General features: G+C 33.1%; 2 protein-coding genes across 3 annotated transcripts in view; both read right to left on the bottom strand.

Annotated features, from left to right (window-relative positions):
* The window catches only part of LOC135832175 (small G protein signaling modulator 2-like), a 30,704-nt gene extending 9,552 nt beyond the window's left edge, over window positions 1-21,152 (bottom strand). For both annotated transcript variants that reach the window (XM_065345241.1, XM_065345242.1), the window contains exons 1-8: window positions 20,833-21,152; window positions 8,415-8,458; window positions 3,105-3,180; window positions 2,841-3,003; window positions 1,592-1,807; window positions 1,195-1,262; window positions 946-1,088; window positions 601-741 (exon numbers count right to left, since the gene is read on the bottom strand). In XM_065345241.1, the coding sequence (XP_065201313.1) occupies window positions 601-741; window positions 946-1,088; window positions 1,195-1,262; window positions 1,592-1,807; window positions 2,841-3,003; window positions 3,105-3,180; window positions 8,415-8,458; window positions 20,833-20,848 (867 nt within the window). In that variant the 5' untranslated portion in view covers window positions 20,849-21,152. The remainder of the gene's footprint in view (window positions 1-600; window positions 742-945; window positions 1,089-1,194; window positions 1,263-1,591; window positions 1,808-2,840; window positions 3,004-3,104; window positions 3,181-8,414; window positions 8,459-20,832) is intronic.
* Window positions 21,153-23,530: 2,378 nt separating this feature from the next.
* LOC135832176 (muscle M-line assembly protein unc-89-like) lies at window positions 23,531-27,365 on the bottom strand. Its single transcript, XM_065345243.1, has 5 exons — window positions 27,165-27,365; window positions 24,555-26,734; window positions 24,325-24,472; window positions 24,146-24,247; window positions 23,531-24,033 (listed from the first exon to the last, which is right to left on the bottom strand). Exons 2-5 carry the CDS (start codon window positions 26,727-26,729, stop codon window positions 23,978-23,980), a joined length of 2,481 nt encoding a protein of 826 aa, XP_065201315.1. The 5' UTR covers window positions 26,730-26,734; window positions 27,165-27,365; the 3' UTR covers window positions 23,531-23,977.
* Window positions 27,366-27,945: the final 580 nt, after the last annotated feature.

The following is a 27,945-nucleotide window of genomic DNA, read 5'->3' as shown; positions in this document are numbered from 1 at the left end:
TTTTCTTCTTTTAATTCAATAGCAAACTGAGTAAGTACCCCTCCAAAATAAGGAAGGAAATCTCGATTTTTACAGTTTTTTGATGTTTTCTAGCAAAAGTGAATAGGTAGGTATTAAAATGAACGGAATATTTTTTTCCATCATCGAAAGTCACTCTGGCTAGGTTCTGTAGATAATTTTTTCATCGGGCTTCAATGTGTGACATTTAGAAAAATCCCGTAAGTGGTCAAACGAATGACATAAGATAAAAACTTTTGCATCATGGAGACGGTCCATTGATCCAAGATATCAGAAAATGTGTTCGCTTTTACTTTCAAAAAAACTGTTGGTGTTCAAAATTACTTCGGCGTTCGAAATTAGGGCAGTGACAGTGCATCAATTCTCGTGCAGTTTTAATTAGACCTTCATTCATAATAAATCGGCAGAGATGAATGTTTCATTTCAAGACAAAATTTAGCATTTTCAAGACGTCATATTACAAAAAGAAATCTGCATCAGTTTTTGCCACAAAATTTGAAATTTTTTCAAAACTGAACAGAGTGAATCCACTCACGCCCTTTAATGTAGATAAAACTTATAAATACAATTCATTCGACTCACTGGTAAAACTAATACGTTATTTTTCCCATACAGTAAAGTCGCTCTGCTATTTTGGTGTAACGATTCAACATAATCTTTTGCTGAGACGGGATTTTGGCGAGAATTTTCTTCACTATTGACAGCATACAACGTTCTACGAAACTGTAAAATTTTTCATCAGCATCATTGTCAAAAAAAATAAAAATAAACTCTCTCGTAGTTGTATACGTTACAAGTTGCTAAAGTCACCCGCATGTGTAAACATATAAATGTAATTATGTCTTTTGCCCCGAGTTCGACGAACTATAGGGAAAGTGAGGGTAGGGGAACTGCGAAAAATAAATGAAATACTTAATGTGCGCTTACATTAATTGGAGTTTTTCTGCAAGATGGTGGTGTTGTATGACCACTTGATATTCTGTGTCGTTGAACTAATTCATCGGCTGGCGGATCATTCCAATATTGGTCTAATGTTTTGGTTTTTGAATAGTCTAAAGCACATGGACCGACTGAAAGTAACAATAAGTGAACTCATTCAGGCGATTTCAAACATAATTGGACATCTCGCAGACCAATTTAATTTCTACTTAATGCATAATGGTAAGTATAACTTACCTAGTAAGGAACTTAAAATAGATCCGTAATCTGGATCTGCCACTAAGGCGTCTTTTTCGTAATATTTACTGAAAATGAACGTATAAAGAAAGACAAAGGTATAGATTACTACGCACAAATATTTCCTATTGATAATATTCTTCGAAGTGAAAATATAAAAAAATGAATATCAAGGCTTTCATGAAATCTCGTCTCGTTTAACGAATACCTACGTATGTTTTTGACATTTTTAATCGAAACAAAAATGCGATAATCAAAACACATCGTGAAATTATTACGCATCGGTGAACTTAAATTAATAGGATATGAAAACCATGATTGATGCACGAACGTATAGTCTGGTGGGAAAATTTGGCAAGCGCTGATAAGCTAATGAATGATAGGTAGAGGTACGTACCTGCTATTTTGTACTAAATGGTCGATAATTTTTGCTAATACTTTTTCAAACAGGGCTAATCTTATCCATAAGTAACGTGGTAACTGAACTTGAGCTAACCCGCCGCTGGAAGAACTTTTTTTATTCAAAGATGGTCTCGTTAAACTAGCACTACTCGAAAGTGTATGACTGGCTGAACGAGTCGTTATAATGCTGTCGCTACTGGAAGACGATCTTCTACAATACATAAAGACATCGTAAGTATGAGTATGTCGCATACATACCTAATTTCTACAGTGTGTCGTTTGCTTTAAAAAGGAAAGTAAAAGCATGCAAATAAAACTCAACAAGTGAGTCCTAATCCTTTTCAAAGTGCAGTGGTATCGTTTCAGTTTGCCAAGAAAGGTATAAGGCACCTATAGTTATACCAGACCGTACCTATATAAAGCGTTCGAACGGTTGCTTGAATACGTGTTAGGTAAGTATGGCAAAGGGCAGAAGTGAAACGATACCTACTTTGTGTAATGTCAGTATGAAGTAGGTACCTTTTTGATTTCTGACCCAGAACTAGTAATTTTTGTTGTTTTTTTTTTGTCAAACAATCAAATTGAAGGGACAAAAATTAATCTAATTTTGTTGAACTCACCAAGATACAAAATTAATTAATTCATTGCACATCATTCTTTGCGGAAGGTGTTGTCTAGAATTTTATGTTCCAAAGTTGGTTAAATTTAGAGTGAACTATGCTGCAAGACAAATTTTTTAAAAAATCGCAATATTTCTACTGGTCTTTTTATTATCTTGATGAGTGAACACCTCAATCAATGTAGGTACCTAGACTTACTACCTACTTATAAATTATACCTACGTGCTTCAGATTCGGCAAAATCATTCCTTTGAGAGGATCAAAAAAGCTCTGGTGCACATTTAGATAATAGGTATGTGAAAAAAGGCCGGTTTATAAAAAACTGATAATTTTGTTTGAATTTTTCATTTTAGCTGGAAAACTTGGAAATTTGATCATACACGCCAGCGATTTTTCATTTGAACTTTTTTTTGAATGTGTACCTAGCTCCCTAGTCCCTCAGCTGTTTCAGCGGGTATTATGCAAAGCATGCAAATCCATTCCTATAGACGGCGGGCGTGTTTAATTAATACACAAATTTAGATTTTGTTCCTCCACCGGAGTCAATTTTAAACAAAACTTTCCAACGCTTCCGTTAACTTATTGTTAAAGTAAATCGTCATTAAAAACCAATCAAATACGTGCCTATTAGGATCGCTATGTTCAATTTCTTGAACTTTCTTTGAAATAATAGCAGCAGCTTCGAAATTCTTAGCAACTTTATGTAGCAAAGCCGTCGTCGAACTCGTTTTGAATAATCCTAAAGCTCTTCTTTTAATACCCTGAGATAAACATGCTTCAACAGCAGCTGTAGACAACAATCATATCTTAAAATTAAAACTCATCCTTCATTAAAAAATGATGAGAAAGGAACTATTTTCAAATTTGTACGAAAAGATAATACTTTACCACATAAGGAAGTAACACTGCTACTATCTTCGTGAACGAATCGTTTAGTAACCGCTTCTTCCATTATTTGCTTTACCTGGGGAATTATTAAAATTTGATTGATGAATAATTTTGTGACAAAATTAAAAATTGGTAACATAATGGAAAAACAAGTGGGCAGACAGAAATATTGAAAAAATGTATCCTATTCATTCTGAATTTAATTTATATTCTTCGATATCAATTTAAATTTAAAAGTGGAGAAAATAGGTACCTAGGTACCTATCGTTATTTTGAAACGAGAAACGACTATTTATTCATTTCCGCGTGGTAATCAGAATTTGAAAAAATACGTTTAGCAAAATGAAACAAAATAAAACCTTTCCGTGGGCTGCGTTTTCAAATTACCTACATAAAAGAAATCTATTTTCAATGACAAAACTTGTAGATATACTGAAAATTGGCAAAGGTATACGTAGCATTAAACCAAGACGAATTCGTAATTGGATTTCTTGTCTTTTCTCCTGGTATACATAAGTGACGCATTGAAATTTTAGTGCCACGTCTGTTGTAATTTTATTCATTCGTGTTCAATTTTTAATTAAATATTGATTTTAGTTTTTCTCAAACATAAACATGACGATGTAATACTTATCGGTTAGATACTTATGTTATTTTCACTGCTTTTGCTTCCCTAATTCGTTACGTTACGTTTCAACCTTCGACATAATTTTCTTTCGAAGTGTAAATTATTGCTTAATAAGTAAGTATATTTTTCAAAATATAGACATCTGATTTGTAAGAAAAGTAGCATTTTCAAACCTGAAGTTTCCTATACGCCCACTTCAAAGCACACAAGTACCTATGCGAAATGCACCATTTTAGACTAAAATGTCGTGAATTAGGTATGCATTAACATAAAAAAATGGCTATAGGTATTTTTATTTATTTTTTTCCAAAAGTGGTATAAAATGTTAGGTATCGAAATATGGATATACGAGCAGATACATATTTAAAACGCACCTTCATCAGCTATTTCATAACGTAGCAAAACAAAAATGATTAAATCTTCTGAATAAAAAATGAAATGTTTTTAAAAAATGTACCGTTCCAGCGATACGATACAATATAACTTGTTTCTTTTTAATTCAGTATTAAAAAAGGAAAATGTGTAACGACGACCTCTAAATGTTATTAAATGCAAATTAGGATACATACATTTATGCGTGCCATACCTATTGTATTATTACGATCGATTTTCATTTACGTTAAATGTTTTTTTTTTACCGGGTAGAATATTTCTGTACATAAATTCAACCGTTAAATTCGCATCAACAAGTTATAGGCACATCCAGAACTACCATATTTCCTACATTAAGGTTAATTTACAACGAACGAGTACTTAAAAAACAATGCCAATTTCTCGATTTTCTTGATTTTTAAGAACATACGCCACCCATATATTCAACAGTGAAGCTATGTAGGTGGGTAGGTAGGTAAGGTGTGTACTAAGTAGGTACTTTTTTTTTCCAGAAAATACATACATTGTATTACGGTATACGTTAATGAATCTCGGCCGTTTTTTTGAGCGAGAAAAACTAGAATTTTTAAATAACAATAGGTAGACCTACCTACTAAAGTACAAGCACCCGACCACCCGTATCCGATGCGAAAAAAGCTAATTTTTTCTAAAATGGCTTGACTTTTATAAATGAGAAAAATATAAACGACGATTTATTATTATCAAAACGTAAACATTCAGCATGATTCTTTTCTCAGCCATGGACGTTGGACATTTATTTTCGAAATCACACATGAGAACTTTCGCCCAGCTTATTCGGCTATGCCTATTATTTAACAAACAGAATTGGCCATCAGTTTTCTAAAGCGCTAGCTGCTTGCTTATTCTTTCATCGCTATAGCCGGCTATAAGGTTGGAAAAAAATAGGTACCTATTAATATTCTGAAATGCATTTTACGTTGGCGAACGTTCATTGTACCTAAACTATATTTTTAGCTTCTACGTGAGAAGACTATTGATGCATAGGTATATTTTTTGTATCTTTTGGGTACGATTTATTTTCAATACAATGGGATTCTCTTTTGATACGTTTCTTCTTCGTAAAAAAGAATTAGGTAGGTATCGCTTATTTCCGACAATATTCAGGAATTAAATTTTTAAAAAGACTTTTTCAACAAAACTGCTTTGTTGGATAATTTCAACAATAGGCTAAATTGAAGCAATGTTTTAAAAAAACTACCAGAATCAAAATTCATCTAAATTACAAATTTTAATGAATTAGGCATGAAAAGTCATAATTTATCAAACGGAGTTGTTTTGTAAAAAAAAAAAAAACATCTCATTTAAAGTCAGTTTTTATAAAGGTTGTGAGAGCTACCTTTGTTGTATTTTTTTCTCTTAAAAATAAAAAACAAATTCTATTGTTAGCATGGAAGATGTTTGATGTAGGTAGGTTTATCTTATTTTAAATGATTAGATTACCTACTTTACTACAGGTACCTACCTATAATTAATTATTCAATTTACGAGTATTTAATTTATTTAATTTAGGCTACTCCTTGATTGTTTTTTCATCCAATTCGGATTTTATATTTTCTTTTACATAAGTTTAATATCAGCCTTAACAGGTTGCTGATTTTACTTTACTGTTACCTACAGATTATGTACCTGGCATGGCTGGTAACCAAAAGTCAGACGAAAATCAACCTTACTCAAAATACGCAAACAACAGGAAACTGATGAACCAAGGGGTCCCAGGCGGAGGTGAACCCCTGGTTAAAATAAAAACACACGCAAATGAAAGAAAATACAAATTCGGAAACTGGAATGTAAGAGGATATGCAGCCAAGGAAGCAGAAATAAACGAAATTCTAAGCAGCAGAAATATAGACTTTGCCGTGATGTCTGAAACGAAGAAAAAGTATAGAAAAGATTGGAGAAATCATGTCGAAAGGATGGAGGAAACAAGATCGCCGAAACAGGTCCTCCAATATATGTACCTACACCAACGGGGAAAATATGCAGAGGGAGACAGGAGACCAAGGAGGAAACTCACTGATACCTCAGGCTCATCCTCACCAAGTTCTACACCATATCACAGACAGGCCAAGAGGCCTACCGCTTATAAGGAAACGACGACGACGACGACGACGCCTATATTCAGCAACGCAGACCACTCACAATAAACGGTAATGAATTTTGATTTGATTTGACACTGTAAAAACTGGAATATTACCTATATTGAAACGGTAATAAAGACCTTCACTACATATGTGTTATTGTGCAAAATACACATACACAACGATAAGTATACCAACGATAAAATGAGGTAGACTGGTAGACGTTAAAAATGCATCTATGTATCTATCTACCTACTACCTACATAAACTTTAGAGGTCTACTGCGATAAAAATTTAACTAGGTTTGTCTCAATTTTCCAACGCCATCGGTGTAGAATTGCGGTTGAAAAGCAATGAGTTGTATCTCATATCCCCCTAATCATGCCACCCATGACGGAAAATAATTAAATATTCTCACAGTGGGTTAGCGCGTTTCTCTGCCTAACGTTTCAGACTGATGTAATTTTCCTGCGAGTAGGTAATTTTGAATGAAAAGCCTTTATCTCGTATAAAATTTCAAATGTATTTAACAATTACCTACTATACAGTACTTACATGGTTGATGGGTAGGGAAAAAGATACCGTTCAGAGAGGCATAAGAAATGAACAATTTACGAAATTAAACATTATTGGTACGTTTTCCTTCAGTTGTATTCTTATAACCAACTACACATAAAGCAACTCATTTGTATTTACGATTTTATTAGGTACATTCTTATCTACCTCACGACACGTTTAATTCATTTTAAATAATTTAAAATGCTTAATAAATCTCAGATGATCTTAATACAAAAACTGCAAATTTAATTTTATAAATCTCATTACCTAGAAAATAATTTAGCAAAAATTCGTAAACGATGAAATCAATTTCTGTTGCCAATTCTCGGCGATACGATACTATCCAAGTTTATAAACAAAAAAAAAAAAAATATACTTAAATCTCGCAGAGCGAACAAAAATGGAGGCAAAAACGTTTTAAAATTCTGCGCCACTGTGGCTGTGGCGAACGCATTAAGTATATGTATCTTAACCAAGAATCTATAATAGCACGTTTTTCTCATCACAAATATTATACATATGTACATACATGTAAACGCCAAGAACATGATACCTACAATGTGTCAATGTAAACACATACTCTATTATAAAAATGTTATACAAAAGAGTTGGGATTTAGCCTTTAGCCTTTTCCACAAGCTAATCTCGCTTACCTATAAATAAAAATATGAAATTGAAACTTAATTTGCAACCCGTTATTTTTTGAAAGGTACGTACGTTCCTTTTTTTTTTTTTTTTTTTTTTTGGAAGTCGACAAGTCGTTTGACTTATTGGCAGGATTAAAAAAAAGTTTTCACTCGAGAATAATAAGTTGGTATAGTGAGGTAGCAGTCGGTGTTTCGCCGTATATAGTTTAATAGGTACGTAGGTATCTGGTATATCTAGACGTCGTCAAATATTTTTCCCATCAGTGTTTTCTATTGATCAAAGCCATGCTTTTTTACGTCTATTACTTTGAAGATATAAGTACCAATACACTAATCAAACAAATATACGAGTACATACAACCTACCCTGTAGCTGTGTTGTGTGAAATCCCGAATAAAATCAATTTACTTACGCAATGTGGTGCAGTAACTTTATAAATTTCTTCTTTGAGCTTATATACGTACGTCGTACATACACCAAACCCATCCGATTAACATCATCAAACTAAAGAGCGTTCAGACTAAAACGGAGTTGATTTTTTCAAAAAAGGCGAGAAGGTATCTGAATTTTTTGCTAAACTTTCGCATATTTTTTCCACAAAAAATGCCTTTTGGTAGATTAGAGTTTCGCTTCGAAAACCTTTTGAAAATTTTATAGCACATCGTTTCTTGACGAGATTCAATACGAAATACCGATGAATGTACATACTTACTTGCTATAGTCTGGCTGTCTGTTATACACTTCTTGATTTTAACCAATTTCGCAATGTTTGAAAGAATTTGGTTAGAAATTTTGATTTGAGTATTCTTTTTTTTTTTTACTGCGAAATATATTTTGAATCGCAAAACTCTCAGAATTGTGTTAACAATCATAAAAATAGCCTTCTCCAGTTATTAAAGTTACGAGTAGTTATTTTCGAATAAAATACCGCTTTAAACACAACAATTTATCCATCAAAAATATGTACGTATTATTTTCAACTTACTTCTTTCTTGACATTCTTAATAAGCGTTTCTCTGTATTTTTTATCTGCAACAGAAAAAACACCCACGAAGGCGTGAAAAAGTTATCGAAATGAGCGTCTACAAAATAAATGTAGGTAGATAGTTAGTTGGATAGATATTAGATGCACGGTGCGCAAAAATATCGAGTTGCTAAAAGAAAGTTTTTTGTTGAAAATATATACCTACTTGTAGGTTGATAACGTGAAATAGATGCATATAGTTGGTGAATTGTAATCACCCCAATCCAACGACAAATCATGTGCTATCATTACCTATTTTTCACTGTGACCAACCGAAATATTAAACAAAAACCTTTTTTGAGGATACTAAATATTTTATTTGCGGATCCTGCATGCGTAATGTACATACAATTGTGCTCAGAAATGTCGAACACTTCAAACAATTTTCTAGTTAAAATATCAAGCTGACCACACTGAATAGTACAAATAGTAATAGTACGTATAGGTATAAACCAAGTTGCTTGCTACTATTAGTTGCAAAGGATCCATATGGCACATGAGCGTATTGTTTTATTGAAGACAGGTGTTTTTGTGGGCCCAGCTACCCTTCACTATTTTCCTAGATCTCTAAAAAAATTGTGTTAAGTGTCTTCAGTTGCTAATAGTTAGTTGTCGATGGGTCAACAGTTCAACACCTCCTGCTGTTTTCCTCCAACAGAGAAAGTAAGTACCTAAGTATATATACCTACTGGCTAAGTAATTGAAGAAACAAAGAATTTTCGATATAAATTTAAGAAATTCGTCATTTGGAAACATGAAAATATTTAAACTATACCTACTCAGCTAAATGTTGAAGATTGTTTCGAATGCGAAAAAAAGAACACACACATGAAAATGAAATAAATATTAGGAGTTTTGGGTAACATTTTGAAAAGTACCAGAATTTTACTTTTTTTTAAAATTGATTTTTTTAAACAAATTGCAGACTCAAGCGGGCTAATTAGTATGAAATGACGGAGGAGAAGGAGAAAGAGAAGGCTAAAAAAATGTAAGTATCGGTACACTGTTTAAGATTTCCCGAGGATCTCAAATTCATTCACACTGTGCTCAAGTTCAATATGTTTCTAATTCACAAAATGATCAGTAGAAATAATTATCTAGTCATCAATTTCAAAGTTTTCAATAAAATAGCGCATTTTTCATTATTTTGCTCTAAATTCCATTTCAAATTTTTTACACTGTTTTCTGACGATTTTCTTGTTGAATTCCGACAGAAAAAATTAGCTCCTAGCGCAAAACCCTTCAACATAGAAAGCTGAAACCTTCAAAAAAATGTGATTGCGGAACAATTGAAATTTCAAGATGAACTGTTTGAGTATGTGAGGCTCAGAGTGGGGCGAAGCATTTGTTTTAAAACTCGGGATTGACTCTTTGTTTGGTTTATTTCAAAAATGAGTCGAAAAGACCGCAAAACCAAGTTCTTTTCTCTTGCAGGAGCGCATTATCCAGCGTATAGGCACTAGAAAGCAGTCGCTTAGAGCGCAACATTTCTAAGGGCGGCAAATTTCTCGCCGTGAAAAAAGATCAATTAATTATTACTTACTATGAAAAAAAAGCTGTGGATCTGAGCGGAAATCAAGAGAATCAGTAATCAAAGAAAAGGATCAAGAACGGAAGAAATTTGTAGATGAGACTCTCGATTCTTTTTTAAAAAGAGTTGAGTTGGTTTATTTTTTACTCTCTTACAAAATGAGTTGAATGAATCAACTGACGCGAGTTGGTTAAAAAAAATAACACTAACGTCAAAGCGAAACTTGGCACTTGCTGGTTAAGTGTTATCAGCCATATCAAAGTATATATTGAAACAAAAGTGGCCTTTTAAATTTTACTTGACAAAAAGTCTGCATATTTTGAGTTATCTAGCACCAGCGAAAACTTATCTCGGTCAAAATAAAGTTTTCGAAGGTATCCGTTCTACAACCTGATAAGGGGGTTGTGCGCCAGGAGCTCATTTTCTTCTAGAATTCAACGACAATAGGTATCGTAAAGAAATATTGCAAAAACTTCAAAATATGGAATTTTGAGCAAAGTAGCTAGGTTCAGGTATAGATGTACAATATGTTTGAGTTTTGTTGCATTTTTTTTAAATGATCTTTTTTGGGTGAATCATTTCTTATTTCAAAAAAGTGAAAGAGAAAGTCGAAAAGAAATTAATTCAAAGAATTTGTATGGTTTTCTAAAGTAAGTATCTATGTACGTATTTGAGAAAAACCTATAAACAATTAAACACGCTAATTTTTCGTAACGCCCCCTCTTCGCTCCGTTTATCAAATTTTTAAAAAACTTATTACTCATTGGCCCAAGAAAAGATCACTCAAAACAGGAAAAAAATTAAGGGCTCGCATAGTTATTTTGTCACTGAATTATGGGAAAAAACTCATACACCAACTAACAGCAGTTTTGGCCCTTTTTTTAAATGTTAGGTACCTACTACCTACCTATAAATACATACGAGAAAAATGACAAAAATACGCAATGACTGGATATAAAGACATTAAAAGCTGGAAGTTTGGGAAGTAAATATATTTTTTCAAGCTTCATAGGTAAACTTTAATTAAGGTTTGTGTACAAGTTTCTCGCGTAAAATCAATCTAAATTACATTTTTTTGCAATTTTGAATGAAATTATACGACTTTTTTATTCGGGTAAAACTTTAGGAAGGTAAGTATTCGCTAAAAGTAGTGTACAAGTTTGTTTGTACAGGGTTCGGTAAGTAATTTCATTAAATTAGGTATATACTCGTATACCTACTAATATATGGTGCACTGGTGGGTAAAACGTAGGCGCGATAGATACGGTTAACTTCGATAAGAATTTTTTTTGGTAGGTAGCTAGGTAACATATGAGAAATAATTGGGTTAACAAAGCCATCTCGAATAATGGATGCTTTTCATTCTTCTACAGCTTCTGTTTAACTAATGCAGCGGGTGATGAATGGTCTATTCTCAAGGAATTTTTTTAGCTTTTCGGGTGGATAGTAAATTGTGCGAGGAACTAGAATATCTGATGGAAAGTCATTTTGGAAAAGGGTTTTTGTAAATGAAGTTCTTTGTTAGGTAACCTTTACGTTGACTTAAAATTTAAACCGGATAAATGTTTGTTAATAAAGAAAAAAAGTTCTGTAAAAAATTCAAAAAAAAATCTGAAGCTCCACCATAAAAAATTAAAAATACCTAAACGCAATATTATGAAACCTACTTTTTGACGTCTAGCTACCAGTAGGTATACATTTATTTGTATTTTGATGAAACAAATACGTATGTTACACTATGTAAATGTGGATTACTCAACATCGGTGAAACGTTTAACATTAAGAAATGCCACGACGAGTGATTCCGCCGACTAGAAAATACGTAGACGATGTTTAAATGATATCTTTTGTTTCTTAGATTAATATTGTATCAAAGACAAGTAACTCATTTTGGAAATAGGTAATAAATAATTTACGAAATATTTCATTTCGAACTCAAAGCTACAATACGGTAGGTAGGTATTGGTATAGATACGTCTTACTTTCGTGAAAAATTTATCGCTAAAATAAATTATATCCATTGAAAAGATTTTCTCATATTCGAACCCTTTTTCGTAAATTAAGTAGGTAGGTATGCCTACTTTTTGTACAAGTATCAGATGTAGGTACATATACATAAACGTGACAGGTTTATTTTTATCGGGTCTAAGCATGGTAAAGAAATTTCAATCAATTTTTGATGTGATTTTCATTCGTACAAAACTTGTCATTTCTTTATAGCGCGAAAAAGCAATCGTCGCTAATACATTTTTACGACAGTTATGTTCGTTTTTCCTTGAAAATTTAATCATAAAATCGTTCGATAAAAAAATTATTACTAATAAAATTTATCAAACAAGAAGACATTGGATATAAATTTATACAGGGAACGGTTCTAATGGCGCGTGGTTTGCTCTGTGAGAACGTACCTACCTACTTGTCATTTCCTCAGAAATGGCTGAATTAAAATTTTTGAGTCGTTTTGATTGTATCCTTGAGAATCCAACAATTTGGAGCGTGGAAGCGTGAAAAATGATAATCTATGTTTTTCTCTGCATTCCTATACCTACTTGATTTAGCATAAAAACAAAAATAAAATCTATTTGAGAGAAACTTGAAGGCAGAAAAATGCACCTACGAGGTGTATATGTCGTGAGTGGGTCGCTAAAATCAATTTGAAAATTAAATTTTTGAAGATTAGAGAAATACCTTTTTTTTTGTATACCTACTCTACCTACTCAAGTACTTATGTACCGGCCTGATTCGTATAAGCTCTATATTTTATGTTTATCTGGATATCGTCACTCGTGTGCAGAAAAAATTCTATTACTGATAAGCTGGGTCCATGTGTACATTTCTTCAAAACGTACACGAAGCTGTGCCCCTATAAATCCAAAGTTGGGTACCAAACAAATTCTACCTATGTAACCTATATTAAATTAGATTTCGATGCTTGTGACACTCGCAGAACGTGTTACTTCAATGCCAATTGGCACAATACATCTATTCGAATGTATTTTTTTCCTCCTCCAGAATAGGTATGATAAAAGGAGGAAAATAAAAAACAATAAAATATTCGAGTTGATTTAGAATTCCAGTTATCTCGTATTGTCTTGCTTAGGTTTTCTTCATCTTTATGCGAATGACGTATTCGAAAAAATTTTAATATTCCTTCGACAAGAACAAAACAGACGACATAGCACGACTGTACCAATGACGAGAAAAACGTTCGTAATTGCGAATATATATAAAGAGAATTTATCTAATCACATTTCAAGAATTCTTATTGGTACATCTCGCAGCGTTTTAATTATTGGATTATACGGTTTCGAAGTACCTAACTTAAAGTTAATTAAATCAAACCATTTTACGAATTCGTCAGTCCTACTGAGAAAAGAGAGGAAAACAGGCAGGTGCTCATTCATCGTTAGTATCATTTTTTTTTTAGGCGTACCAGGGAGAGAGCCTAACTTGGATGTTCAATTTTTTGATCTTTTTTGACAGGTACATATGTAAAATATAAAATCCCGGTATCTAACTGCAATCCTATAGGACATTTACATAATGTATGTCGAGGTTTGGATGAATACATTTATGAAAAAAGTTGTTAAATTTATTTTTTATCTGAAAAACAACTTCAAATTATAACTTGTCGTATTAGAGTTTAAAAATTACTGACCACAAAAATTGCGAAAAAAAAATCTAAAACTTATATTCACACCAAATGGTGTCATGTTAATGCGCTTAATTTACCTACTTATTGAATTTAAGGTGCCAGCTTTTTGATTAGGTATAAATTTTTTAATCGAATTTAGTTGTAAAATATAGTTAGGCCTATTCGAATAACTCGTAACCAGTAACATCACTCAAAATTCAAGAAAAATACTTAATAATCCTATGAAAGTTTTTAGAAGGATAAACAAACTAGGTAAATGTTTTTCACGAAACCACATAATTATGTTGAAAGAAAAAATTATAACGCCAGAGATGAAATAGCTCTGAGAACTTGCGAAGCGTGAAAACTTTCGACGCATACAACATAAAGCTACGGGAGAAAAAAAAAGGTCAGAACGAAGGTATTCACACCCCCTCTCGCCTCTCCTTGGTTTAATAACATCACATCTCGGGAAAGAAGTCTTTACTTTTTCATTCATTTTTTAATGATTTATGAGCAACGAATAAAAAGATATTAATATTACATTCGTTCACCTGAAAGAAAAAAAAACGTTTGATACATTTTGTTGGACAGCCGTACACCCTCCTTCAGAGCCAAAAACATAATTGTACCTACTATCTGAACGCAATTTTCACTGAGATTTGCTGACTTTTCAAAACATGTTCTTAAATAGATTTTGAACCAACTCGAAACGGTGAACCGTTCAAAAAACTTTTTCTCAAACCCCTTCCGAACTTCTTTTTAAAAAGAATCACATTTTGGGGCTGGGTAAACTTGAAGCACGTCTATTAAAGTACGGCGTTTTAATTTATTTAAATAAAATGAATAGTTAGGTAGTAAGTAGTAAGTACCAACCCTTATATACCTACGTGAACGATTTAAAATCTGAAAAACCAAATAAGAACTTTTACAGTGAAAGCTGAACTTATTATATGATGAATACGAATTTGAAAGCCAATCGCAAGAAAATTCAAAGAAATTGAAGTAAAATCATTTTTTTAAATTTTTTTTTCAACAAATTCATTTTCAAAATTGAACCTTGATACTTCTCAAGAGCACTCAATTCTAATCAAAATTTTCAAAAAATGAAATAAATTTGAAGTGGCACATCGATGGTTTTACTAATAAGAAAGTGATTCATTAAACTACTATTGGTTCATTTTTTCGATACGAACTCTCTAAACTCCTTTCCAATGACTCGAACAGAGCCAAAATTTAAAATATGTACCTACCTACCTACCTACCTACCTACCTACCTACCAAAAATTCAAAAAATGACATTTAACGTGTGGTTTTTTAATCGGTTTCTACTGCAATGTCCTTCGAAAAATTTTAATGAAAGTACCTATGTTGTGACTCGTAGATTTCTCGTCAATTTTAGTACGCTGAGTTCGAATTATCATTTTATATAACTAATAAGTAATAACGCATCAGTTTTCTTCAATTCCTTTACTACTCGTATTTTCAAATTTGGAAAGCTGGGGACACTATCGAGTGAGTTTTCTAATTTGATCATATTTGTTAGCTGACGATGATTGAATTAGAGCACTTGATAGAAAATTAAAATGTTATGTTGGAGACGCGAGGCTTTGGGCTCTGACCAGAGTACCAAATGACTTAAAAACTTTAAAGTGTTCTAGTATCCGAAGATCGATATTTGGTCACTCTAATTCGAAAATGTATCTGTATGCTTCGCTTGTAGCTTAGCTATAGATTGAAAATGGTAATTTGCTCTAAAAAATTTGAAATTTTCAAAGTGCTTAAATATAGAGAAACTCTCACTACTGTCGACTATACTCTACATAATTTTCTTCGCTAAGATGATCAATAATTTTGAAAAATTCGCCAAGCTGCCTCTGAATCTAAGTAAATCCATAAAAATGACGGCCTGTTGAAATTTTACGTTTGGAAAATGTCAAAATGTTTTATAATCACTGATCTTCTCCTTTCAACGAGTGAATAGACAACTTATCTTGCTTATAAGTGTGCCTGTGTACGTGTTTGTTTGTCTCCAGATCTGAAGAGGTGCCATCACGCTCATTCGAAAAAACAGTTTTTAATCCTTCGCAATGCTTATGATACCTACATTATTTTAATTATTTAGTTTCCACAATGATGAGTAGGGAGTCGGGGTTTTGTTAGACCGGTTGGCCTAGCTGTCTGTCTCTGTAGTAACTAGTAGCCTGTGTAACTTGCTGATGAGGAGCTAGAAGTGTCGATGAGCTTTTATAAATGTATAGCGTTGCATTGTATTGTACGTGCTAAGTATAATATGTAGGTAACTACTTATTTCGTTAGTTTTTTCCAAACCGCGATTATCACATAAACTTTTTTGTACAGAGGATCAGCATAACGAACTAGGTGAGTAATAATAGAAATTTGGACCTATTCAGCTTGCTACCTCTCTTCCATTGCGACAGTGTCGTAAAGGCGTGTCATTATTACAATCAAAATCCACTCGATTAATTTTCAAGTTTATAATGTACAACCTACCTAATTTAAAACAAATATCAATGAATAAATTTTGACTTCCTTGAAAGCACTTAAGGGACATTTTTTACGGAGGTAGACTAATCGTCGTACGTACTTTACCCAAAGCATCAACGAAGTTTCTTTCAAGATAGGTAGGTCTAGGTACCATTTCACTTTCTCATAAAATTTCATGTTCTTGAGATTCAATGTTATTGGAAGATGGAAGGAGGAGGTCTACGGAGGCTGCGATACATATTGTATCTATATAAACCTAATGCCGATCCAATTTATCACGGTCATCCGACAAATAAACAACGCAACGAACAGAGGGTGAAAATTACGTGCGGCAAACATTAACGACGCAGTCGCAATTTTCTTCCATTTTTTTTCTCAACTCAAAAGACATTTCAGAATACATACCTAGTATATATTTATACAGTATACACTCAATGCGGAAATGTTCATTTCCAATCGAATAAATACAACTAACGATCACAAGGACGCATTATTTACAATCGACGGGTTTATGATTTTTTTTTTCAAAATATGAGGAACTCGACCCGACGCTCGACCCTTCGACCGACCTGAGATATCGGATCGACGCTATGGAAAAATGTGTAGGTAACCTGTGTGTAAGGGTGACTTCAACAGCGAATTCCGAACGAATTCAAGGTGAAGGTGAATTCTCTCGCATTCCCCACTCGAGAAAGATTTTTACAATAAGCTTGTCTCATGCTGGCTATACCAAATTTAACAAATTGTACCCAGCCACAGTGGGTGACGCGGCGCTCCATATTGATTTTATATCTCTCACGAATGATAGCGAGATGTGCGTCGTCGTAACACTGTACTATTCCTGCGAGAAGAACCACCATTCCACGTCAATAGTACATGTTAGAAGGCGTAACTTCGCCACATCAAATGTAAACAAACAGCTGTTTTTGTTCAATTCAATCGCGTATTCTTGAATTTTTCCCTTCACTCGAAAGGTTAACGATTTTTTCCTTACGAATTATTGAATTAATAATACAACACGAATCCTATTCCGATAATACTCGCAAGTCTGGACGAATTTCTTTGTATGTAGGTAGGTATGCTTAAATTCATTGCGCATCCGGCACGTACCTATATAGGTGTGGGTGTCGGTGTAGATAAGTACCTACCTACCTACCACACATTATCAGCAGTTTTTAAGATTGTTATCACGTGACGCGCTCGTAAAACGACGTGCTTGCTTCTTTGCTAGGTGCTTCTAGAAATCCACCCTGCACCATCGCAATTTTATCGCTGGCCGGCGTAAAATTTAATAAGTTTTCCACCTTTGAAGTTCATCGAGTTGATGAATGAAAGCGTTTAGGTAGGTAGTTATTTTCTCAGTATGTCGACGTGATGTAAGTTTTCCTTAGATACTTTAGGTAAACATTGAACGCTTTAATTTCTCGGAGGTTTCAGCATAAGTTGAATATTAAATCATATAGGTAAGTACGAACATCTGAATCCGGATAAACCGAAGTACCCGTACCCGTAGGTAGGTAAACAGTACATGGCATATGGTATATCATCTGTGTAAATAAAGCGAAGCAATTTTTTTCGCACATTAGGTACGTATCGCTATGCGCGAACGAATAAGATACATCTACATACGGATGATAGGTGAGCTTCGTGGTATGGCTAGGTAAAGAAATAATGATAGATATTAGAAGATGATTGCAGTAAGCCTTGTGACCATCCCTTATTTGAGAAGTCTTCAAATTCCAAAAATATAATCGAGAGTTTGATGCGTCAGCATGACTGGTAGATAGGTATTAGGTACCTCTACCTACGTACATCATACGAGTAACATGCATACGAAAAGCTTCCAATTTTCTGATTTTGAAACCTGATACCTATTACCTATTCATATTCTGTTGGATGGGTTTATGATGCATAATTCATTATTTTCCCCCTTATCAATTATTAGCAGACGCAGAATGACAATGGCAGAGATGATGAATCCTACGCATTCTACTGGTATTAAGTATAGCTCTAGACAGACACTCGTTTTTGTGCATTGTGTCATAAGCAGAGTTTAAAAAACGAATTAAAAATATATCAAATAATGTCAAAGAAGGCAGCAAAAAATACGACTGATACGGGTGACTTGGTGTACAGCCCTTTTCTCTTCACCATCGTTTTCAAACGCAGTAAAATTTCAAATTTTAAAAATAGAATTTTAATTAAAATGGACACAATACTTAGTACATACAAATAGGTAGCTGATTTTCATTCGAAAAGGACACCTGAGGAGAATTTTACTCGTGTTTTTTTGGTTCTCTCAGGGGTCACGAAAAATACATTTTTTTTGTTTCAACACTTTTCTAAAATAAGTTACAATAGTTTTCATTCAACAAATTTGAACTATAGCTTGGCCAACCGAAGACAAATGTTGTTTTTCGATTTTGTTCACTTTTCTTTTTTTACAAAGTCTTCTTGATCAACTTGGGAATACATACAAAAAATTAAAACATTATACATATGTACAAAGTTCTTCCAATTTTTACTTAAATATGAATTTCAAGAGATAGTTAGTATGGTCACTATCAGATCGAAAAATTTTTTCATATTCATGAATTAATAACTCTCGATTTTGCTTTAATGTTTGTATGCGGGGTACAGCCGAAGGATAAAGGATGAAAACTGATAGGTACCTAACTTGATATTTTGCATTTTGGTTACCTTCCTTGCTCCTTGGATTTCATCAATTTCGTAATCGTTTTTAATTGTTAGTGTTAATAAGTTTGACTGAAAATATCTCTGAGTTGTACCTAGTGTTGTAAGAAGCGAGGATAGGGGACGACGGGCGGGTTTCTTTTAAGCGCTTAATGAGAAATTTTACGCTCTATACGATTTTGTTTTTTTCATGTTCCTTTTTGTTGCAGGTTTTTCAGTTTTTTTTTTCTTCGAAAATTGACGAATTTATTCTAGTATGTACCTAATCAATATCCATTTCAAAGTGTAGATAGGTATGTACTCGGAGAGAATATTATACTAAATAGGTAGCTATGCACATACATGAACAACAGGTAACCAAAATTTCTTTCAATTCACTCCACTTCAGGTATAGGTTTTTTGAAATCTGACCTTTTCTGATAAAATTCATGCTTTTGATGGGTAAATTGTGGTTGAAATGTACATAGTAGTAGTATGACTGATATAATAATATGCGAGTTGAAAGAACAAAAAAAAAAAAAAAAAAAAAAAAACAACACTGTCATAAACCACTTGTTTTACAATATGTAATTGGAAATTCGGTTCTACATACAACAAAAAAAAAAATCAATTTGTTAGGTTTCGTTTATTCGCAAAAAGCGGTAATGACGATGGTCAATAAATTCAATGAGGAGCAATGAACTTTTTTCTATGTCATGTATCTAATAACAGAGGAAAGCTGCAATCGTTTTAGCTTGTTAATGATAAGAAATTTCCTGTAGTAGGTACACGTGTATTACAGTTGGTCTCGTCGACAGAATGAAAATCTAGGTCATTTCAACCTTTTTTAATAAAAATATTCATACCATTTTCCAGCTAATTATACCTGCTGCACTCTCAGCATTAAATTTCTACATAAAGGTATACCTAATACCTATTAACGAATATTCTCAAAAGTTCAAAATTGGTTTAAAAAACAATGAAAATTACTTACAAAAAAAGAATTAAGTATACGAGAACGAGAAATTGATTCAAAATTAGTTAAAAAGAAAATAAGCAAGTAAATACGAGTAGTAAGTACCTATATCTGTAGCTAACGTTTTTATTTTACTGCAAGTAAGTCCCACATCCCGCTTATTAGCTTATATTATTAGAATAGCGGATAATATAGAATAATTCGGTTAATGGAATAAAATGTGCTGGAACGGAACGTTTGTATATTTTCTTACATGCAAATTTGATCGCTTATTATAATAGAAAATACCTAGCGGAAAAGAGCATTTCATTCGAGTAATAAAATTGACTCATCTTCAAAAATTAGATAAAATCACGAAATTTTACAAAAATTTTACAAAAATTTTACAAAAGTTGGTTGAAAAAGTGTTTAAAACATGTTAAAAAATAACATAGAAACACAAAATAAAGATTTGCAATTACTCGTATGTATTACCTAGTGAAAATTGGCAAAAGATAATGAAATTTTTGTAAAATTTTATAAAAAATCGTTCAAAACATATTGAAAAGACTAAACTAGTACCTAACTAAAAAATCAAACTGATGAAATTTCAACAAAATTTGAAATTATTTTGTGTTTTTTTTATCCTTCCATTTAATACTAGGTTCTTAGAATCAAGCATATAGGTACCTGGTGCCAACTCGATTCGAATAAGGGGAACTTATATTGTGTAATCAACAACCTCATTGATAGGGCAACAATGTGTCTGTAAATTTTGATATGCAAAAATAGACACTTAATATCTACTAGGTATGCATTAAAATTAAAAATAATTTAAAAGGCTGATAAATGATGGTTTAAATTTGAGATAAAATCATACTCATGAAAGCCATATCTATATCAACAAACAAACACGAGCAACAGCTGGAATTTAGTTGACACTGGATGAACTGCATTTAATAAAAAGTATTCCCAACTAAGTTTTTAATCAAAGCAAAAGTTGCCCGCAAAATATTTGCTAATGGAATAGTACATAGAATGATAAGTAAACTTTTTGCAAATATAAGTAGATACTTACCGGCTGGCATATCCATATTGCGTTGTAAATCAAATCAATATTTTGACGGAGTAGAAAATCACTTTGCAATGGAAGGATTAGACGACACGTTCTACGAAAAAAATTCTACTTGATTTTTTATACGACACAGAATAACATGGAAAAAAGTTTCCACAAAAATATCTTGTCAATCGGTTTTTAATATATCGCAATGAAATTCATCATTCGCAACGAACATCTTGCATGTTTGTTTTTTCCTACAAATTAAATTTCAGCGCCAACTTTCCCATGTGCGGGAAACGCGTGCAAGCGAGTTAGCTTACAGCTTTAAACTGAACACAGCTTTTTCTAGTGGGATAACGTGTATTGTAGAAAACGAAACCGTGGCGCTGTGTACAATTTTCAGGAAATATTCGCCACTTGAGTAACCATTCAGGGATAATTTCTTTCCTTGTAAATACCTACCAAAATTTTACGCAGCTACAAAAATTTCCACCAGTCATTTAATGAAATGCGAAGTTTAATTTATGCCGTTATGAAAAGATATTTGGAATAAATTCTTTTCGACGCGATAAAAAATACGCAACAATAAGTAAGTTATATTATAGGCAGTTATTATTGTAAGTTGACCCTGAAAATGGCTTTTTCAAACACTGTGGAAAATTTCTATACAAATTCACGCATATAGGTACGTATTTATTTTCATTTCTTTTTTCAACCCCAATGTTTTTTCATCGGTATTTCAAGTTTTTCATTTTTTACACAGAATAATTTCAAGAATATCCGGATAAAAAATTATCTTATGCTGCATTGCTGAGCTATCGAAATTTTATAATGAAAATTGACCAACCTACTCGTATTTTAAAAACAAATGCAGACTATTTTTTCATTTTCGTCAGTTCTGATATGTACTTATGATTTCAAAACTGTTGAAATTCCATGAGTTTAATTTTCATTCGCTTATTCTTCTTTTTTGAGGAGGGGATAATTTTTTCAACTACTTGTAATATTTTGAGGAAAATTTCAATTTATTTTAGATCGAAAATCATCTATGTACATTTAAATTTACCCAGTAATATCACGTGTTTCTTTATGTTGGTAGTATGTATATATAATATCTAAAACAATAATATTAATAATAATAATTGAGTTTTATCAAAGCAAAACCATTTCGAGATTTGAAAAAAATAATATACAGTATAACCATTCATGGTATACTTATCTCTGTTGTGTTACGACTTTTTTTTAAAAATCAAACATGCTCGAATAAAACTATTGAAATCTTGATAGGTAGGTACATAAACCGAAAATTATCTTTTCTAACGCATCAGTGCGCTTGAGTTTTTTTCACTGACATGGCTATGTTTTTGCATCAGACGGGGTCTCTCCAAAATTTTTGTCAGTCACGCGCGCGTAGACAAAAATAGTTCAATTTTTCAAGTTCAATTCCTGACAACCCGACATTTACGAACTCGGGATAAAATCGCGATGAACGCTTGTCGGATTTAAACCAGTTCCAGAGATTATGTAGATTTTTAAAAATAAAACATGGAAAATTTTGAAATATACCTAGGTAGGTACTTTTAACATTTCGTCAGACTTTTGAAAGTTCCTAAAACCTCCGGCAGGTAACTTGAAAAATTGCGAGGTACATAATATTCTCAACGTTTTGTTAGGCTTTTGAAACCTTCGAAAAAATCCGGATAAGTTCTTTACATGAAGAAATTGATAAATTTGGATATTTCTTGTTGCGCTGGGGGCACTTGCGTAAGTGGGTCCAAAATTGCAAAGAATTACTAACATTGAAGTATATTTTTACAGAGTCAGACTTCCAAAAATTCCAAAAATGAATTTCCAACTTTCATCAAATTTTTGAATACTTGAAAAAAATCCTATAATGTTCTTATCAATAATATTTTCAATACTTCAAAAGACATATCCATGACGCAAACATTTTTCTCGCTGAAGAGACTTTACCTCCATTTTCCCTTTCCCATTATCATTTCAGTATCAAAAAATGCTTCAATTTTTCAAAATTAAAAGAAATTATTTTAAAAACTTGCAATAATCGTAATGTCAAATTCATGTTGGCACAATTAAAAAACTGAAAACAATTATATTAAATAAAAAGCAACAGCCGGCCGGATACGAGAAGACGCGTTTTTTTTTTTGAAATCGTTGTACCGATTTGAAGAGAAATGAATATGTATTTTCAAAAAAATGTTTTCTTTTTCTACTTCAAAAATGGGTACCTTCCTAACATAGAATACGCTTATTATTACATTAAGTACCAATCGATATCCAGTTAATTCCAGCAAGGACTTCGTTATTAAACTACTTTCTGAAAATCCTCGATTTTGAGAGGTGAAAGTCATCATTTTTCACAACTGAAATAAGTGATAAGTATTTTTACAGCAAACTGTTCCCCAGGAATTACGTAGGTACAATAAAATTAAACCGCAACACTTTTGTTAAAATATTTTATAAAATAAATTTTTAAAAATAATTTTTCCATCCGTACCGTTTCAATAATAAGAAAAAAAATATGACAATCAATGAATGACAAGCACTCATCGTAACAGGAATTTATCCGAAAGAATTATACGTATTAACATAGGTATTAACTTAGTTTGCAGCTAATTGAAAAAAAAAAAAAATCATTTTGAAATACTTAATGTAGATACTTCAAGAAGATACATCTATCTACAAAACAGTTAAATCACAAGACAATAATTTACTTCAGAAATTTAGAAACTGAAAACATGACTATTCATAATTTGAACATTTCATACCATAAATCACGCCAGCTAGTATTGTTTTACACGAAAATATGCAACATTGACACATTCAATGGCTATGTAATTTAAAATTACAAATAAATAAAAAATAAACAGTTCTAGAAATTAAAAACACGACTCAAATTTCACTCGTAAAATATTCTGAGGGAGCAAAACGAAAAAAAAGACAGAACGTCGAAGAATAACGATAAATTCTAAATAATTATAAAAATGTATATGAAATAAATTTAAAGTGGTACTCTTCGATAGGCTAAATTGATAGTCTTTATACTTTAAATCTACGGAAAGTGTGTATTATTCCTAGACTACCTATAACGAAAACAATTAACCGTTTCAAAAATTTAATAAGTGACGAACAGATGTACATATTAGGAGCGTCTCGATGCAGATCGACGAGATCTTGTAACACGGCTTCCGCTTGTGCCTGAAATGATAAAATACTCCGTAAGAAAATTTTCACAGTTACCTTACTTATAATAAGGGATTAATGGATAATCTATTAAAAATCAAATTACATAATTTCAAATATCACTCACTTGGTGATGAATCTATAATATTGTTTTTGTCCAACTGAGCTACTTCTTTCTCCTTTGCGATTTTTTTACCCAACTTTTTACAGTTTTCAATCGTGGGTTCACCTGTAGGAAAAATGGACGAATACACGTTATATATACAATAAAAACTCGATTAGTTAGGCAGCTGACGTTTATCTCACCTTTTAAGCCTTTTTCTCGCAAATAATTTACAACGAAATCGACCTTTTCTCTATCAGTGTCGCAATCTTTGAAGAATCTCCCATAATGCGAAACTTTTAAATTCGCATAGACCAGAAGACGTTTCATTTTATCAAGTTTATTTGTCATCTACAGGGCAAAAAAAATACAGCTCATTCAATACATGAAATTCAGCACAACGAATTAAGGCAGAGAGATAATAAATACAAACCGCTTTAGAATTACCACCGCGACGTGATTTTTTACTCCTGGACTTATCGACAGCATCATCTTCACTATCACTTACTGACTGATCACTTTGAACATCGCCAGCAGGAGATTTAGCGGTAGAATTCTTGGTATTTTTAGCGCCTCCTTTAGATTTCGAGGTTCGACTTTTTTTGGCGGACTGCGAGACGTCTTCCTCTTCGGAGACATGGTCTTCGTCACTCGATTGGACAGTTGTCGCTTTAGAAGTGATTTTAGACTTACGTTGCTGACGTTTCGTAGCGCTAGGTGGGCTGGTCTCTTCATCGGAATTCAAATTCAACGATCTCTTGCTACGGGAACTAACTCTTTTCTGAGGAGTTTTATCATTTTCGCTTGCGGATGTAGATTCCGTTTCATTTTTGGCTTTCGACCTCGGAGAGGGAGTGATGCTTTTTCTAGGAGTTGAACTAGGCGTTGACTGGCGACTCTTCTCAGAAGGCGATTTGTCGGTTTCAGGAGATGCTACATCATTCTTGGCTACAGATCGACCACTTCTTCGCGTAGGCTCCGCTTCGTTTTTGGTTTCTTTAGGTTTACCCGACAAACGTTTACTTTTACGCGCCGAAGAAGGGCTTTCTTGCTGACTAACTTTTCCATTGGACTTTTCCTCATCACCAGCTTCCAGTTTTTGTTTCTTATTTTTTTGAGCGGAAGAAGGTTCATCTTCATTTTTTATGTCGTCACCTGACTTTTTCGAAGAATCGTCTTCGGATGCTTCATTTTCTGAACTGCGCTTCCTCTTTATGCCTTTGTTAGATTCGGTGGAAATTTGGGATTTCACCTCGGAGTTTAAATCTCCGGCTTTATTTGGGCTTTCACTCACTTTCACTAGAACAACGCGACATTCGTTGCTAAGAGCGATGTTTTTCTCATCTGTAGTGCTTGAAAGTGATTCCGAGCTGTTTGGTACAGTATCGACTTCATCAACTTCCATTTTCTCAACTTCGTTTGGTGATGTTTCTTCGGAAATGATGGGAGTCTCAATGGAAGGAACAGTTTTTTCATCGACATCCGCTGACTTAGTTTCAGAAGTAAGATTATTCGTTTCACTATTTTCAACCTGTTGAACTTTCGACGTTTCTTCATCGTTATCGTTCTTATCGTTATCAATAGGAGATATTTCCATTTTAATACAACTAGATTCTGTTATCTCGGCAGCTTCTCCATTATTTTCAGTTGTACTATCAATAGAGTCACCCAATTTAGTAGATTCAACGCTGCTTTTTGGTACAATAGAACATACCTCGTCACTTTTGATAGCGATCGGTTCTACAGAATCAGGCTGTTTCGCAGATTCATCGTTAGTTTTTGACGCAATGGTACATATCTCATCACTTTCAACAGAGGCCGGTTTCTCGGATTCGGGCTGTGTAGCTAATTCATCATTGGGTGTTGTATCTTTGGAGATTTTTTCCTCTTTTTCTTTAACAGAATTATTTTTCCCTTCATTGACATTGCTATCTTCGTTCTCATTTGTTGCATTAGACTGAGCGTCCGCTTTCTCAAATTTATCAACTTTACATTTTTCATCAGAAGTCGACAATTCGACTACTTTCACATCGATGGATTCAGACTCTTTGACAGGTTTTTCGCTTTTTTCAAGCGCCGCATCCGTAGATTCGGTCCGTTTATCCGATTCATCAGTGATTTCCGCAGATACAGCCGGTTTATCCGATTCAACGATAGTTTCTGCAGATTCAGTCTGTTTATTGGATTCAACAATGACGTTTTCTTCCACCTTGGTAGATGATTCATTTACTTTACTGGCGGTCGTTTCTTTATCGAGAATAACATTTTCAGTTCCACCTTTCTCGCCGTTTTCAGAAAATTTGTTCTCAACGGAACTAGCATCTTCTTCAAACGTAAGAGCTACTGCGTCGCTATCAGTAGGAACTGCATCTACTTTAGAATTTCCGTTCAATTTCACATTTTCTTCTGCTGAATGTGATAACACATTACCATCGTTTTGATCGGAGATACGATCGACACCATTGATTCCATTTAACGTATGTTCATCATTATTCTTCTTCAAGGTACAAGTTAGTTTGCATTCGTTACTTCCTATGTCCCCGTTGGCGCATATTTTTCCTTCTGAGCTAGTATTCATTTCGATACTTTTATCTTGAAAATCTGCCATTCAATCTAAACAATCAAAAAACAAAGCTAAAATTAGAATCTTCGAATTCAATACTATGCTGAAATATTGCACCAAAATTACAAAATAGGCCGGGTAACTGGTAAATCTATCGACATCTGTCTAATACATCACCTTAGGTAATGTAAAACAGTAACAACTCTATAAAACGGATTCCAGCTGAACGACACTGACGAAATGAAAATACCGTATTACATTGTGCCGGTAACTGCGGAAGATGGTAAATTACAATGGAAGTTCACTTCGACAGTGAACTTTGAACTCGGTACGAATACTATTTTGATGTAATACTGGTTAAGACTGAATTAAAAATTAAGGACCAACTGGAAGAGTGAGTTAAACCTTAACATTCAACATTCAACTAATGGCGCTCAAGTTGAGTAGATAAGCAATAACAAAAAGAAGTACTGTTCTTACCTGATTCATATCACGAATGAGAAGATGAATTAAATTACTATACGTCAGTATAACAACAGTATGAAAACTCTTCACTTGTTTGTAATAATCAACACAACAAGAAATTAAATGAAATTAAGTATTCGCGAAATCAAATCCTATTATTCACGAATCACGATTACATTACACACAAAACCATCACAAAACGAATAGCAAAAAAAACAAACCGCGCGGCGCGCGTTTGTACTTTGTTCACACTTTGCAGCAGCAGCACTAGCAGCACATATGTACGAAGGGAAGGGAAGATGAAATACAAAAACTGAAACCGAAGCAGTTCGACGATTCTGTTTCTGAATTCTGATTAAAGTTTTTACTTTTTTTCATTAATCACTTTATTCAACAAAATGTGCAAGTTTGCAACTGTGTGTGTTAGGTATAATTGATCTGAATCGGAATAATTCGGCTCTGTCTGCCCATTTTTTCAAAAATGAGCAGAGTTGTCGCTCTCAAAGACTCTTCATCTTCAAGGAAGGTTCAAATTGTTCAAATCCATTCCAGACATCCAGACTAGGTATATTATTATAATAATATAATCCAGACAACGTTCAGAACATGAAAAATTCATCAATCTTTTCGTTTTTAGTGTATACGCATTCCATGATTCAAGAATCAATTTTTTAAAATAAAAAACAAATAAATTCATGAGAAAAAATATGTGACAATATTCCTGTCAAATTTGAAATTTCATGAAAATAGTGGTGATACTCTTTGTTATTTCAGCAGTTTGAGCTTCCCTGTAATG

The sequence above is a fragment of the Planococcus citri genome, chromosome 1, assembly GCF_950023065.1.
Source record: "Planococcus citri chromosome 1, ihPlaCitr1.1, whole genome shotgun sequence".
Lineage (NCBI taxonomy): Eukaryota > Metazoa > Arthropoda > Insecta > Hemiptera > Pseudococcidae > Planococcus > Planococcus citri.
This window is presented reverse-complemented; position numbering and strand designations above follow the sequence as displayed.